General features: G+C 40.5%; 1 protein-coding gene across 4 annotated transcripts in view; it reads left to right on the top strand.

Moving 5' to 3' along the window:
* LOC104655173 (DIS3-like exonuclease 2) overlaps positions 1–15,844 on the top strand; it is a 324,355-nt gene that overhangs the window by 63,076 nt on the left and 245,435 nt on the right. For all 4 annotated transcript variants that reach the window (XR_004053181.1, XM_030916406.1, XM_030916405.1 and 1 more), the window contains exon 5: positions 11,045–11,279. Coding sequence is in view for 3 of the 4 variants with exons in the window: in XM_030916406.1 (XP_030772266.1) it covers positions 11,045–11,279 (235 nt within the window). In the remaining variant the exon portion in view is untranslated. The remainder of the gene's footprint in view (positions 1–11,044; positions 11,280–15,844) is intronic.

The raw sequence follows: 15,844 nt of genomic DNA, 5'->3' as shown, positions 1-15,844 counted from the left end.
TGTCTGAGTTCAGGGCCTGGCAATTATTTTTGACCCTTCCTTCCCCTTCCCCTTGCTTCAGGATTTAAAGGCTCCCAACTGAGTGTTTTGTTGTTATTAAATCCTTCATTTTACTTAAGCAACTACCATGTTCCAGTCACCTGTGCTAAGAGGTTTTCATTTGTTATCTTGGTTCCCACAATAGTTGTATGATATTAGACACTCTCGTTCCCATTTTAAAGATAATGCAATTGAGATTCAAAGAAACTAAATAACTTTTCCAAGGTGACGTTGCGGGTAAGTGCAGAGCCATGACTCAAGCCAGTTGTATTGTCCTTAGAGATTGTGCTGTGAACCACTCCACTCTGCTTTCCCACTTCACTGACTTGACAGTAAAGGCCCAACTCATTAAGTGGGCACTTAGGGCTCTTGACATCTTGATCTTCCTTTCTCACTCTTATTTTGTATTTTCATGATTATTTGCCATTCCTAAAGGAGAATTTGCATTTTCTGTTCTCTTTGCTTTTCCATATGTTCTTTCTCAGCTTAGATACCTCTTTTTCGTGTGCACCTGTCAGAATCCTGAAGGAGACAGGGCAGTGTAGTGGAATAAGCCAGGGCTCCAGAATCCAGTGGATCTGCTTTCTACTTTCCCTCATAGTCCTGATATCATCTGCAAAGGGCTGGACCAGTTTACATTCACACTAGATATGTACTGCTATGTGTTTTTGCTAGCATTTGGTATTATCAGGATTTTTGGGTTTTGCCCATCTGTGGGTTTGCAGTGATATCTTATTGTGGCTTTAATTTGCATTTCTCTGACTAATAAGGCAGACCACTTTTTCATCTTTATTGCTTGACATCTCTATTTTGTGAAGTATTTTAGGCCTTTTCTTCCATTTTTCTATTGGATTATTTGTCTTTTATTGATCTATAGGAGTTCTTTATATATTCTGGGTATGAGCCCCTCTGTGGCTTGCCTTTTAAAATTTCTTTTATTATATCTTAGAATAAAAAAGTTTTAATACAGTTGAGTTTATCAGTTATTTTTCTTTCATGGCAGTGTTTTTTATATATGTTTAAAACGTATTTCCCAACATATTTTCTCACGGTTTTCTAAAATTCTGCCAGCTTTTTAGATTATATCTTCCTTAGCTATTTCCCACTCCCAGTATTGCACAGTGTCTCTGACCCAGCAAATGTTCTTCTCTTTGAAATAGGATGCTACAAGGCATTTTGCCATTCCTCTGCCAACACAAGACCTGTGTTCCTCTTAAAGTGCTGATGTCATGCTACACCCAGCCTACTTTTCCAGAAGGATGCCTCCTCTTCTCCTGTGTCTCTGAAATTAGGATTCTGGGCTTAGGTCTGTTCCTTTAAGTGGTGAGCCTCTCATAGCTACCCCTCAGTTTCACCCATCCCTCATGGTATTTCTGGGTGCCCTCCACCCCTACCCACTGCCCCACCATGGGTCCTGCTGTAGAGGCCAGGTTGCTGTTCTCTGTCTTCCAGAGCATAGGTAATCCTGCCTGATGGAGACAGGCTTACTTTTTCCTTTCAGTACACTGCCATACCACTCTTAGCGCCCAATTTTACCTTCCAAAAGAAAACAGGAGGTAGATTACAGATCTGTCCTTGGTAAAACTAACTTCAGGATGTATCTGACACAAGTTTCTCTGTGTGTGTTTGGGAGTTGGGGGTGGGGTCAAATAAAATAAGTATTGTAATGTGCTATTTCTAGAGCATTTTTAGTGGCTGCAAATGCCATTTATTTCTTATCAATACTCCTCAGTTGATCTCTGTCTGTATTTTCACTGCTTATTTTTATCAGCAGGGTTTTATGTGATGCCCATCCCACCCTGTTCATGGAAAAAGACTGAGAGTGAAAAAGTTCTTTAGGATCCAGTGATTTGATTCTCTCACTAATCTCTTTCTGTCCTGTCCTCCAGAGATTAGACTAAATCTCCGAGGGAGAAATAATCCCATTTGCAGCATTCTCTCAGGTAATAAGTGCAGTCCGCTGCCCCACCCTCACAGGTCTATGGAGAAACCAGAGGAATTTAAAAAGTCCTCAGTTAACCATGTCAGTAATATATCCGCTATCCTCAGGGCCCCTTCTTTCACTCTGAGCCCAGAGTTCTCCAAAATATTGGTCAGCCTGAACTGGTATCCTTTAGCACCAGGCCCTTTACTGTACTTTCTTATAGAGCATTTTCTTTCTTTCTTTTCTCTTCTTTCTTTCTTTCTCTCTCTTTCTTTCTCACTCTTTCTTTCTTTCTCTTTCTCTTTCTTTCTTTCTCTCTCTCTCTCTCTCTTTCATTATTTTTCTGAGATGGAGTCTCGCTTTGTCACCCAGGCTGGAGTTCAGTGGTGTAATCTTGGCTCACTGCACCCTCCACCTCCCAGGTTCAAGTGATTCTGCTGCCTCAGCCTCCTGAGTAGCTGGGACTACAGGTGTGTGCCACCATGTCCGACTAATTTTTGTATTTTTAATAGAGATGGGGTTTTGCTGTGTTGGCCAGGCTGGTCTCAAACTCCTGACCTCAGGTCATCCACCCACCTTGGCCTTCCAAAGTGCTGGAATTATAGGCACGAGCCACTGTGCCCAGCCTAGAGTATTTTCTGTCTGCTTGTAAATATGTCCTTTTTTCCCCCCCACTGTGGAGGAAGGGTTTACTGCTTTCTTCTGATTCTCAGAAGGATCTGCTAACTTTCAAAGTTGAGAATCACTGATTTAGACTTCTTAACTCTTTCAAAGACAACCCCATGGAAGAAAACCTCTTACTTTACAGAGTCAAGAAAAATTAGGCTGCTAATTTCTAACCCACATACATTTGTGCTCGAGAACTTTTCTGAAAGCTCTTGCATCTTGATAATCTCCTATGTTCATTTTATTGTTTTCTACCTGTTTATCCATTTATTCATCAAACATTGAGTACATAGGTTAATTATGCAAATTTCTGTAGAATACGCAAAAATGTGTAGTATATAATTAGTGACCAGATAGTCTTTACAGATGAGATAAATCGTATGCTTAGATAACACTAATGTAGTAAAGAAATTGAGAAGTGGTGAAGAGGCACAGATAAATTGCTTTGGGACTTCAAAGAAAGAGAAATTATTCTTGCCTGGGCAGGCAGGAGGATGGAGAGGAACTGGGAAGATTATGTGGTGGATTTTTAGATTATAGAAAATTTATGCTTTTTGGAGTAGGTCTTAAAAGATGGATAGATTTTAGGTGTGTGGAGATATTAGATACAGTGTACCGTCTCTGGTTCTTTATTTGAAAGACAATTGGGTACTACCGTGTGCCAGGCCTAGCCATGGGCACTTCATGGAGTTTATTAGGGAAGATAGACTCTGAACAAATCATTTTCTAATCAATTGTCATATTTGTTGACTCTGTTAGCATATATTTGAGTGGCTATTAAATGCTGCTCTCAACTCAGAATACAGCAGTGAATAGAATAGATACCTCTATGTTCATGAAACCTATATTCTAGTTGGGGAAACAGAAAGTAAATAAGGAGATATATACTTTCTTATAGTGGTAAGTGCAAATGAAAATAAAGCTGGATAAGCAGATACACTCCAGCCTGGGTGACAGAGCAGGACTCTGTCTCAAAAAAAAAATTATTGTTGAATATCAACTACTTATAAATGAGGGGTGTTTATTTCTGGACTCTTTTATTCTTTTTATCTGTATGTCTTTGACTCTTAAAAAGGTGATGGATGTTAGCAATACTGTTCAGTTGTTGTTTATTCAATGAGCAGTGTTAAGTTGGAAGTGACTGAAGAATTATCTTCAAAGAGTAGTCTCTATGGAATGAGTACATGCAAGAATATTTTCAAAGAAGTTGAAATTCAGTACAACCTGAAGTGGAATCCACTAAGATGTGTTATAATTTATGGGATTACCAAGAGCAGAAATGATAGCAAAGTGGGGCTGTTTCAATTACTGTGATCAGGGAAGCTTCTTTGACAGGCAGATATTTGAGCAGAGACTTGAACAAAATGAGAGGGCAGGCCCTATGAATAGCCAGGCAGAGAGCTTTCCAGATAGAAGGATAGCAAGTGAAAAAGCCCTATGATGGAAGGTTGTAGTATTCTAGGAACTGCAAGAAAGTCTCTGGAGTTGGAGTGTCATTTGCAAAAGAAGAACATGAGGATAGAAAATTGTAGAACATGAGGATAGAAAAATGTCTAGATAAGGTCTGGTAGCATGGCAATAGAAGGAGGTTGGAAAGCTGTCGGGAGAATGACATGACTGATTTGTGTTTTAAAAGAATCACTCTAACTTTATTGGTCCAAAATGGAAGTCAAGAGACCAATTATTGCAGTAATTCAGCATGGCAATAAAGGTTGTTTGGGTTTATGTAGTAAAAGTGGAAATAGCAAGAAGATCCATTTAAAGGAAGGGCCACTGGGCTCTTCTGATGGATTGAATGTGGGGAATGAGAGGGAGAGGGTCAAGGGTAGTGCTGTGGTTTAGGGCTGGAGGAACTGGATGGAAGGTGATGTCATCTGCTGAGAGAGCTGTGCTGGGTGAGGAGCAGGTTCTAGTGGGGATCAAGGGTTCTCTAGTTTGAGATGTCATCTAGGCAATTGAATGTAAGTCTGAAGATGGGGGGAAAGATTGAGCTAGGCACTTAACTTTGGGAGTTCATAGCATGTAGAGAGAGACTTAAAGCCAAAAGACTGCATGAAATCACTTAAGAAGTGAGTATGGATGGATCTATCATTTCATCCCTAAATATTTCAGGTGTCTCCAAAAGTTAGAGATTTTTGAAAAACAGTCAGAATGAATTAATGATATTCATTGTCTAATCACTATTTACATTTCTCTGATTTTCTCTCTCCTCCTTTTTTTACCTTTCTTTTCTTTTTTAAAAATACAGCACTGGGCATGGTGGCTCACACCTGTAATTTCAGCACTTTGGGAGGCTAAGGTGGGTGGACTGCTCGAGCTCAGGAGTTCAAGACCAGCCTGGGCAACATGATGAAACCCCATCTCTACAAAAAATACAAAAATTAGCCGGGCAAGGTGGCATGTGCCTGTAGTCCCAACTACTTGGGAGGCTGAGGTGGGAGGATCTCTTGAGCTTGGGAGGCAGAGTTTGCAGTGAGCTGAGATAGTGCTGCTGCACTTAAGTGTAGGTAATGAAGTGCAACTCTGTCTCAAAAAAAAAAAAAAAATATATATATATATATATATATATATATATATATATATAGTTGGTTGGTTAGAATCAGGATTCAAATAAAGCCTACACAATTGCCTTTTGTTGATATGTAACAATTATTTTAATCTATAGGCTTACCTTTTTTTCTTGCAATTTATTTGTTGGCAAAACTGAGTGATTTGTCCTATAGATTTTCTCACATTCTGAATGTGATTGAGTGTGCATGGTAATGTGTTTAACATGTTCCTCTGTTCCATTTCCTATATTAGATCAGGTTTAATTTTGGGGGAAAAAAATACTTTGTAGGTGGAGATGTGTACTTCCTGATATAGTGAATCAGGAAGCACTTTGGTTCTTTCTCTTTTTATAATATGCCTACTTATCAGTAGGTTCAGTATTGCCTCTGTGGTCCATCCATTATAAAACATCCATCCATTATTATTACCTTTCTGTTCCATCCATTATAAAACGTTCATCCGTTATAAAACTCCCTCTCCATCAGCTTATGACTTACTGGTTTTAGCAACCATTGATGATCATTACCTGAATCCGTTATTCAGTAGGGATGGCAAAATGGCAGTACCGAAAGCCTTTTTTTTCCTTCTTAATTTAATTAGCTGAAACACTTGTATAAAGAAAACCTTTACCTCATCAATTACTTGGTTACCTTGAGATACAGTTTGTACAGGCCAGGGAGAATAAATGTGTAGAATTCTCCATAGTTAACCAGAGAAAGCCCCTTTATTATACTTCCTGTGTCTTTTAGACAAGACACTAGTAGCCATTGATTGCGGTCTTGTTTTCCCAGTATGACAGGAGGTTCCAGGGTTGTCTTGTCCATTTCCTGTTCCAGATTTGAATTAGCCATTTCTCTAAGGGGTCCCACACCCTTTTTTTTTTTTTTTTTTTTTTTGAGATGGAGTCTTGCTCTGTCGCCCAGGCTGGAGTGCAGTGGCGCAGTCTTGGCTCACTGCAACCTTTGCCTCTGGGTTCAAGTTATTCTCCTGCCTCAGCCTTCCCAAGTAGCTGGGATTACAGGCACATGCCACCATGCCTGGCTAATTTTTGTATTTTTAGTAGAGATAGGGTTTCGCTACGTTGGCCAGGCTGGTCTCGAACTCTTGACCTCAGGTGATCCGCCCTCCTGATCCTCCCAAAATTCTGGGATTGCAAGCATGAGCCACCGCGCCTGGCCTCACACCCTTACTTTTAACCAGTATGCAATATGGAATGATTAGAGAGTATACAGGTTTTGAGTCCTGTGATCTCATGATGATCTTTTTCCCCCATACCTTTTGTTATTTTCTTATGTGTCTTAGGATAATAACATAGAATAAAATGCTTTAAAGAAGTAACACATTAATTTATATTTTAATTGCACAGTTTTGAATGACTTAATTTATTAAGTCCTATTACCTCAGGGGTCTCCAACCCCTGGGCCATGGACTGGTACTGGTCTGTGGCCTATTAGGAACTGGACCACACAGCAGGAGGTGAGCAGTGGGCAAGCGAGCATTACTGCCTGAGCTCTGCTTCCTGTCAGATCGGCAGGGGTGTTAGATTCTCATAGGAGCATGAACTCTATTGTGAACTGTGCATGTGAGAGATTTAGGTTGCATGCTCCTTATGAGAATCTAATGCTTGCTGGTCTGAGATGAAGCAATTTCATCCTGTAACACCCCCCTACCTCTGGTCTGTGGAAAAATTGTCTTCCACAAAACCAGTCCCTGGCACTGAAAAGGTTGGGGACTGCTGCCTTATAGCATTTTTTGGTTTAGTAACTCAAAAGTGAATTTAGTCCCTACAACACTAATTCTTCAGGATAAACCGTAAAGATTATCACAAAGTCGGATGTAGATTAGTTTTTGAATATGCTCTACAGTTAAGCTTGCTGTACTCTGGTTATTGCTTTCTACTGATCTTCTGTATTAGTCCATTTTCATGCTGTTGATAAAGACATACCCAAGACTGGGCAATTTACAAAAGAAAGAGGTTAATGGATTCACATTTCCACGTGGCTGGGGAGGCCTTCCAGTCATGGCAGGAGGTAAAAGGCATGTTTTACATGGCGGCCTACAAGGGAAGAGAACTTGTTCAGGGAAACTCCCCTTTATAAAACCATCAGATCACGTGAGACTTATTCACTGTCATGAGAACAGCACAGGAAAGACCCACCCTCCATGATTCAATTACCTCCCATCTGGTGCCTCCCATGACATGTGGGAATTGTGGGAGCTACAATTCAAGATGAGATTTGGGTGGGGGCACAGCCAAACCATGTCACCTTCTCTTCCCATTCTCTTCTTAAACTTTGTATGCATGAGCCAAAACATGATTATTAAGTAGGCAGGCAGAATCATGCTGATTACAATTTATACCCTCCCACACATAATACATACATGCAGAGAAAGACTTTTCACTGTGAGAAAGTTCAGCCTGCAGATTGTATAACAAAGTCAGTATTTTGGTACCTATGATATTTTCTCCATGGTTGATGGGACCCAAATCCTTTGTGGAACCATTAGTGGCAGAAATAAATACATAATAGAAACTAAAGGCCTGAGCTCTTTGCATAATGTCTTCCTTTTTTTCTTTTTCTTGAGATGGAGTCTCACTCTGTTGCCCAGGCTGGAGTGCAGTGGTGTGATCTCAGCTCACTGCAGCCTCTGCCCCCTGAGCTCAAGTGATACTCTTGCCTGAGCCTCCTGAGTAGCTGGGATTACAGGCATGTGCCACCACACCCAGCTAATTTTTGTATTTTTAGTAGAGACAGGGTTTCACCATGTTGGCCAGGCTGATCTTGAACTCCTGACTTCAAGTGATCTGCCTGCCTTGTCCTCCCAAAGTGCTGGGACTACAGATGTGAGCCACTGTGCCAGGCCCATAATGTCTTTCCAGGAGACTACCTTTTACCTGCTAGTCCAACTGTAGTATGACAGTTGTTTTCTTGCCCAGAACTACTCTCTCTGAGGTAAAGTGTGTATGGGGATGATACAGGAAAAACCATTAGACCCTAGATTGTTCTGTAGCCACCATGCTTTAGACGTAGGGTGTACACCTGTGCCTTCTGCCTGTGCTTGGGCTGCTGTGACAGTACCCAAGGTTGTATTAGTTATTTGAGGATGATCGGGGCAGATGTTCCTAAATATTTCTGAATTTGCCAGGCACTTTTAAGGAAATTGAATGAATTTGTTGATTTAAGTGATATCAAATTCTTTTTCTGCCATAACTTGTCAGTAAATTTTCTTATTTTTGAATGATCTTCTTTGGGTCAGTTATGAAAACAAGGCTTATGTGGTAAAGCAGAAGTGCAGATGGGAGAACTGGTTTTTAAATTGTACAGGCTGTGCATTCCTTTTCCAGAATAAGGAATTCTTATCCAAAATAAGGTCCTTCTTGGGACCAGAAGTGTTTTTTTATGTTTTGGATGTTTTTTGGATTTTGGAATATTTACATTATACCAGTTGAGCATCCTAAATCCTAAAATCTGAAATCTGAAATGCTCCACTGAGCATATCTTTTGAGTGTCGTATTGATGCTCAAAAAGTTTCATATTTCGGACCATTTTGGATTTTCAGATTAGGGATGTTCAACCTGTGTATCAGTGCCCTAGCTGTGGCTTCACTCACTTGAGCTCTTGCAGGAAGGGGCCTGAGGGAATCTTTTTGGAGATTGCTGGCCAGTAGAACTTTTTTGTAGTATTAAAGAGAGGGAGATGTGTCTGTTTCTAACTTCCCATGGACAGGTGAATGGACAAATGAATGTATGAATCAGGCAAGAGTCAAAACACAGCAAAAAAGAAAATTTCATTAAATGTACTCAGGGACTGGGAAACAAGTTTTTAAAAAAGTTCATTAAACTTTTGCTCAAAAGTTTTGAGCGCAATTTTGCTCAAAAAAATAAAGCGTTGTTTACAAGTTTTTCTGTTACTGTATTTTTATGGAGTCAATTTTTACAAACTGAGGATATATTCTTACCTTTATTCTAATTGTTGATATCTTTGTGATATTTTACTTTGGTTTTCTGAGTCGATATTATAATATTAATTGTCTAGGGATGGTTTTGTTAATTGAACCTACTGTATTAAAATGTTTTAGGAAGGATTTAATAACTTTTTCTGCCTTGTATAAGGTGAAGATCTTTCACTAAGCATGATCTTTGTGTTACTTTTAATTAGAACATTAGACCTATCAAATATAAACATGGTGAAACTGCTAGAGCTCTTTCACTTCATTCAGGTCTCTCCTCAAATGTTGCTTCCTCTAAGCAGTATTTCCTAATCACCCTACTGATAAACTAGCCACACCCTCTCCATTATTCTCTCATTTACTTAACCAGCTTTCTCATTCTTTCAATATATTTAATTGCGCTTCTCACTAGTCGACTTTTGATTGTGTTCACTGTTCTGCCCTTGACACCTAGAACAGTTTCTGGCACCATGAAAGGGACTCCATAATGACTTGTTGAATGAGTAAATTGTTCATCATTTGTCACCCCGCTAGGATGTAGGACTCATGATGGTGCCTGGCAGGAGATGGGCATTCCAACATTTGTTTGAAAGAATAAAAGGAATGTTTACAAGTAGTGATCAAATTCATTTATTTATTTATATATATATATACATGTGAGCATTTAAGTTTTAATTATATGTTTAAATTGAACATAGATATTCAAGTAACATCCAGAACCTACAAAAGCTGCTGCTTTTTTGCTAATGTGGATGGGCAGATATACCTGTAGGGTCACAGTTTTTTCCAGTGACTCAATAACACCTGGTGTATTTTAATATAGTGCCCATAGACATCAGAGTGCTGTATGTGACAAACTCATAAAATGGATTAGTATCTGGATTGGTTTTTTATTTTATTTTATTTTTTTTTTAGAGATAGAATATCCCTTTGTCGTCCAGGCTGGAGTGCTGTGGTGTGATCATAGCTTACTGTAACTCCTAGGCTCAAGTAATCTTCCCAATTCAGCCTCCCAAGTAGCTAGGACTACAGGTGCCCCCCCACCCCTCCCCCCACCCTTCCCCCCACCCCTTCCTCCACTATGCCTTGTTGATTTTTAAATTTTTTGTAGAGACAGGCTCTCAATATGTTGCCCAGGCTGGTCTTAAACTCCTCCTGCCTTGGCCTCCCATAGTTCTGAGATTACAGGTGTAAGTCACTGTGCCTGACCTGGGTTTTTTTCCTCTACTTGCTTCATTAGTATTGTAGTGTAAATGTCCATCAGTGTGTGTGCTTTATATATTGATTTCAGGCCACAAAATGGGGAATTAAAGCTTTATTTTTGGAGACAGGGTCTTGCTTTGTTGCCTGGGCAGTGGGTGTAATCGTGACTCACTGCAACCTGTGCCTCTCAGGCTCAAGTGATCCTCCCACCTTAGCCTCCCAAGTAAAGCTTTATATTTTTATAAGAACATTTTATAAACTCTTGTTCACACTTAATTTTGTTTTTTTCCACTTCATCTTGTATTCTTGTGGTTTCCTTTGGGAACACTGTGGCATACTTTGTTGAGTTCTTTTATTCCCTAACTTACTAATTGTTCCTATATAGTGAGCCTTTATGAAGCAGCATGGTACTACTTCTAGTATTCAGGGCCTTTGGGGAGAGGTGATGAAAATGTAGATCAGAAATATGAGAAGTGGATAAGGCCTTAATTTGGGGCATCCTGAAGAACTGATTGTCAACCTGGCTTTGCTGGAGTGATTATGTGCTTTAGGTGGTCTGTGCTTCTGGAAAGTAAAGATCCTTTTTCGAACTACATGATTAGTGTCCATTATCATTAGCTTCTGTAAATGCAGTTTCTTCCTTAGAAAAGAAAAATCTGCTCTTTTTTTTCTTCTCCCAGTGATTTAGCAGAATTTTTAAATTTTCTTCAGGTAGTTAAACCAGAGAACAATGACAAAGAAACAGAAGCTGCATATGAATCAGATATCCCCGAGGAGCTCTGTGGACACCATCTCCTGCAACAGTCCCTGAAAAGCTATAATGACAGTCCTGATGTCATTATAGAGGCTCAGTTTGATGGTAGCGACTCAGAAGATGGACATGGCATCACACAAAATGTGCTGGTTGATGGTGTTAAGAAACTCTCAGTTTGTGTTTCTGAAAAAGGTGAGTACTAGACTATTGTCTGACTTTTTTTTTTCTTTAAATACACTGATTAAGTATTGGAATTCCCTCTCTGCTACAGAGTAGGTAGCACAATGCAATTGATATAGTCCTAATTTTTGACCTGTGGCAGTTTTTAGAAAAGGGGGAATCTTTGACAGGTTTAGCTGCTGGTTATGAAAGAGGGGATGAAAGTGCTACCAACGGTTTGTGTGGGCAGCAGTTGCAGTTGCCACATTCCTAATAGGCTTGAACTGTGTTGCTGGGTAACCTTGACATCTCTTGCGAGAGGCCCAATCCTGTGGCTGATGTGAACACAATTAAACTGGTATGTAAAATTCTTATGAAAAATAACTGTATTTTACTCTCAGTTTTACTTTAAATATCTTTTAAAAGTATTTTTGTCGGCCAGGGGTGGTGGCTCACGCCTGTAATCCCAGCACTTTGGGAGGCTGAGGCGGGCGGATCACGAGGTCAGGAGATCGAGACCATCCTGGCTAACACGGTGAAACTCCATCTCTACTGAAAATACAAAAAATTAGCTGGGCATGGGCCAGGCACGGTGGCTCACACCTGTAATCCCAGCACTTTTGGAGCCCGAGGTGGGTGGATCACGAGGTCAGGAGATCAAGACCATCCTGGCTAACACGTTGAAACCTTGTCTCTACTAAAAGTACAAAAAAAAAAAAAAATTAGCTGGGTGTTGTGGTGGGTGCCTGTAGTCCCAGCTACTCAGGAGGCTGAGGCAGGAGAATGGCATGAACCAAAGAGGTGGAGCTTGTAGTGAGCCAACATTGCACCACTGCACTCCAGCCTGGGCAACAGAGCAAGACTCCATCTCAAAAAAAAAAAAAAAAAGGTATTTTTGTCATTTCTGGTGGGCATGGATCACTCAAAATTTTTATAAACAGATAACCTTAGAAAGTATTTTGATTCTAAGCCTTTTAAAAAGCCAGTCTTGTTTACTCTGATTGAAATCTAAGCCATGGGTCCTCTGGATGCAGAGAAAAAGCAGTTGTAAACATGAGATCTGTGACCACGGACCCTACCTGACCACGTGCTAGGAGACTTAAGGAAAGTATTACGTACAATTTGAATATTTCAAGGTAGAGATTTCGAAGAGATTTTACATAGAAGGAGTATATTTTCTAGCCAAATTGAATTTTATATATACTATTAATGGAAACCGACCAACTCTGACCTGGCCAGGCTGACTAGATAATGAGCTTTGTTATCCAGAAGTTTCTGGCACAGTTCCCACAAAAGGCTAGGAGAAATGCCAGAAGATTACTAAAGGAGGATGTTCAGCAGACAACTTGTTTAGGGACTGCTGAGCATATGTCCCCACAGCGTAAAGAAAGCAGAAGGTGTTTTCAGGACATGACTGCAGAAAGATGACTGCTTTTCTCCATTGCTGATGAGGTAGTGATCTGTGAAAGAAAGCATTTTTGGAAAGCATGTGGTCTTTATGGTGCCAAGTACTCCTCATTCAGAATGACTTTCCAACTCTGAAATTCTTCCTGACTGAAGAGGCTACTACTTCCTGTGTCGGGTACTGCTATGGGCCCCGCCAGGTGTCACTTACTTCAGGGTACCCAGGTTCCTTTTGTTTGGGGACATGTTTAAATAACTAATGGGTTCCATGTTAAGAGCTCAGCCAGTTCCTTTTGGATGCTATTCCTTGACATTTCATTCTTGAGATTTTTCTACTTTCTTTTCTTTTAAAATAGTTGAATACTGTGACATTCTTCTTAAAGTAAATGTGTATTATCATAATCACATCAGTACTATGAGTCATGTATTTTCAGTGAGAAGAGTGGCAAATAACCAGGACTCTAAGTAGCCAAATCCTTCATTAACAAGATCAGCAAGGAAGAGAGAGATTCATAGGATAAAGTCAGGCAAAGGAACACTTTAAAGTATATTGTTGGCTTAAAACTACTTCGTGGAAACCCAGCTCTGGTGATAGGCTTGGCAGATCTCAGCAGCCTCTTTTCCTCTGGGCTCCAAGTGAAGGGATAAGACACATTGATCTCTCATTAGTGGTTGGTACAAATACAAGGACAAGGAAATACTGATGGCTGGAAGTGACAGCAGAATTGATGCCTGGGTTGGATGCTAATGGTTCACTCTGTTAGCATCCAACCCAGAGTTTTGGGAAACTCTGATGCTATACCTCCTCTTGATTCACCCTCTATCATAATTCTCCCCCCACACTCCTTTTGAGACAAGGTCTCACTTTTTCACCCAGGCTGGAGTACAGTGGTGTGACCATAGCTCGCTGCAGCCTTTACCTCCTGGAATCAGGCGATCTTCCTGCCTCAGCTTCCTGAGTAGCTGGGACTAAAGTGTGCACCACCACACCCAGAAATTTTTTTTTGTTGTTGTTTTTTAATAGAGACAGGGTCTTGCTGTGTTGCCAGGGCTAGTCTTGAACTCCTGGCCTCAAGCGATCCTCCTGCCAAAGCACTGGGATTACAGGTGTGAGCCATCGTACCTGGCCCCTCCCTCTTTCTTACAAGTAAATATCACTGAGTCCATTACAAGCCTACTGTATGCATGTTTCTTTCCTTATTCTTTTTGCATCCTTCCTAGCCCGTTGTTACTTATATTACTTCCTTAGTAGCCCTGACTGAGGGAACAACCTTAATCCTTCCCTCAGTATCTGGTACAGATTTCTCTTTTCTGCTAGCCTCTAAACAGAGAGTTTGTGAAACCACATGGCTGTTTCTCATTTCTTGCCCTCTTGATATTTAGGAAAATTGCAATTTGCTCTTTTAAAAATCACAGCATTTTTAAGGATATTTCAACCAGCTTCTCTTACTTGGGATAATAAAAAAAATCTGGTTACCATTAGGATGTTAGTACTTTTTGCACTGTTTAGGGTTTTGAAGTTTGTTATTGAAACAAACCATAACCTTAAGAATATCAAACTTTTCCTAAGACTTCTAGAAAGACTCTTTGCTTTGTGTTGTACTTGCAAGTGGGATTATTAATCCTGGTTCATGCTTGTGTTCAAAAGTGTTTTTTTGGTTGTTTCTGCTGTAGTATTATGTTTCTTTGCCCAAAGCAAATGCTCCATATTGCATGTGTATTTATAGCATCTACCTATTTGCTGAGGAAATATTTATATCTTTGTGATAACTACCAGTTTCTCTGGTAAGAGAGCACATTGCTCCTGTTGTCTGTAGCAAGTGCCTATCATTGCATTAAGAGAAACATCTCAGCATCTCAGACATTCATACAGTAGTTTCTTTGAGGATAATGGCACAGGTCTGCATTATCCCCAGCCCCTGAGAGAGAGGGGGCCAAAGACCTGGGCCAGTCCCCAATCCCCACTAGAGATTGAACTTTTACCACTTTACAAGCAGTAGCTTTGTTGTTAGCATAGAAACCTGCCATCCGTATGGAGCTTAGGGACAACAAATTAAAATTTTCTTGGTATCAAATGCATAAATGACTTAAAAAATGTTTGACTGTTATGCTAGGAAATAGTAGGTCTTATTCATTCTTTTTTTTTTTTTTTTGAGACGGAGTCTGGCTCTGTCGCCCAAGCTGGAGTGCGGTGGCCGGATCTCAGCTCACTGCAAGCTCCGCCTCCCAGGTTCACGCCATTCTCCTGCCTCCGCCTCCCAAGCAGGTGGGACTACAGGCGCCCGCCTCGTCGCCCGGCTAGTTTTTTGTATTCTTTAGTAGAGACGGGGTTTCATCGTATTAGCCAGGATGGTCTCGATCTCCTGACCTTGTGATCCGCCCGTCTCGGCCTCCCAAAGTGCTGGGATTACAGGCTTGAGCCACCGCGCCCGGCCTATTCATTCTTTGTAACTATCTTTTTTTTTTTTTTTTTTTTTTTTTTTTTTTTTTTTTTTTTTAACCAATTAACCATTGCCACTTCTCCCCACTTACTACCCTTCCCAGTCCCTGGTAATCATCCTTCTACTCTCTATCTCCATGAGTTCAATTGTTTTAGTTTTTTAGCTCTCACAGATAAGTGAGAACGTATGATGTTTGTCTTTCTATGCCTGACTACTTCACTTAACATAATGACCTCCAGTTCCATTCATGTTGTTGCAAATGACAGGATCACATTCTTTTATTTATTTTTTAAATGGCTGAATAGCACTCCATTGTGTATATCTGCCACATTTTCTTTATCCAGTTGTCTGTTGATGGACATGTAGGTTGTTTCCAAATCTTGGCTATTATGATTAGTGCTGCGAAAAACATGGGAGTGCAGATATCTCTTTGATATACTGTTTTCCTTTCTTTTGGATATATGCACGGGAGTGGGATTGCTGGTATGGTAGCTATTTTTAGTTTTTTTGAGGAACTTCCAAACTGTTCTCCATACTGGTAATACTAATTTACATTCTCTCTCTCTCTCTCTTTTTTTTTTTTTTTTGAGACGAGGTCTCGCTCTGTCACCCAGGCTGGAGTGCAGTGGCATGGTCTCGGCTCACTGCAAGCTCTGCCTCCCGGGTTCACGCCATTTTCCCGCCTCAGCCTCCCGAGTAGCTGGGACTACAGGTGCCCGCCACCAGGCCCGGCTAGTTTTCTGAATTTTTTTA

Source organism: Rhinopithecus roxellana, chromosome 14 (genome assembly GCF_007565055.1).
Source record: "Rhinopithecus roxellana isolate Shanxi Qingling chromosome 14, ASM756505v1, whole genome shotgun sequence".
Lineage (NCBI taxonomy): Eukaryota > Metazoa > Chordata > Mammalia > Primates > Cercopithecidae > Rhinopithecus > Rhinopithecus roxellana.
Note: the sequence above shows the minus strand (reverse complement) of the source record. Positions and strands in the feature narration are given on the sequence as shown.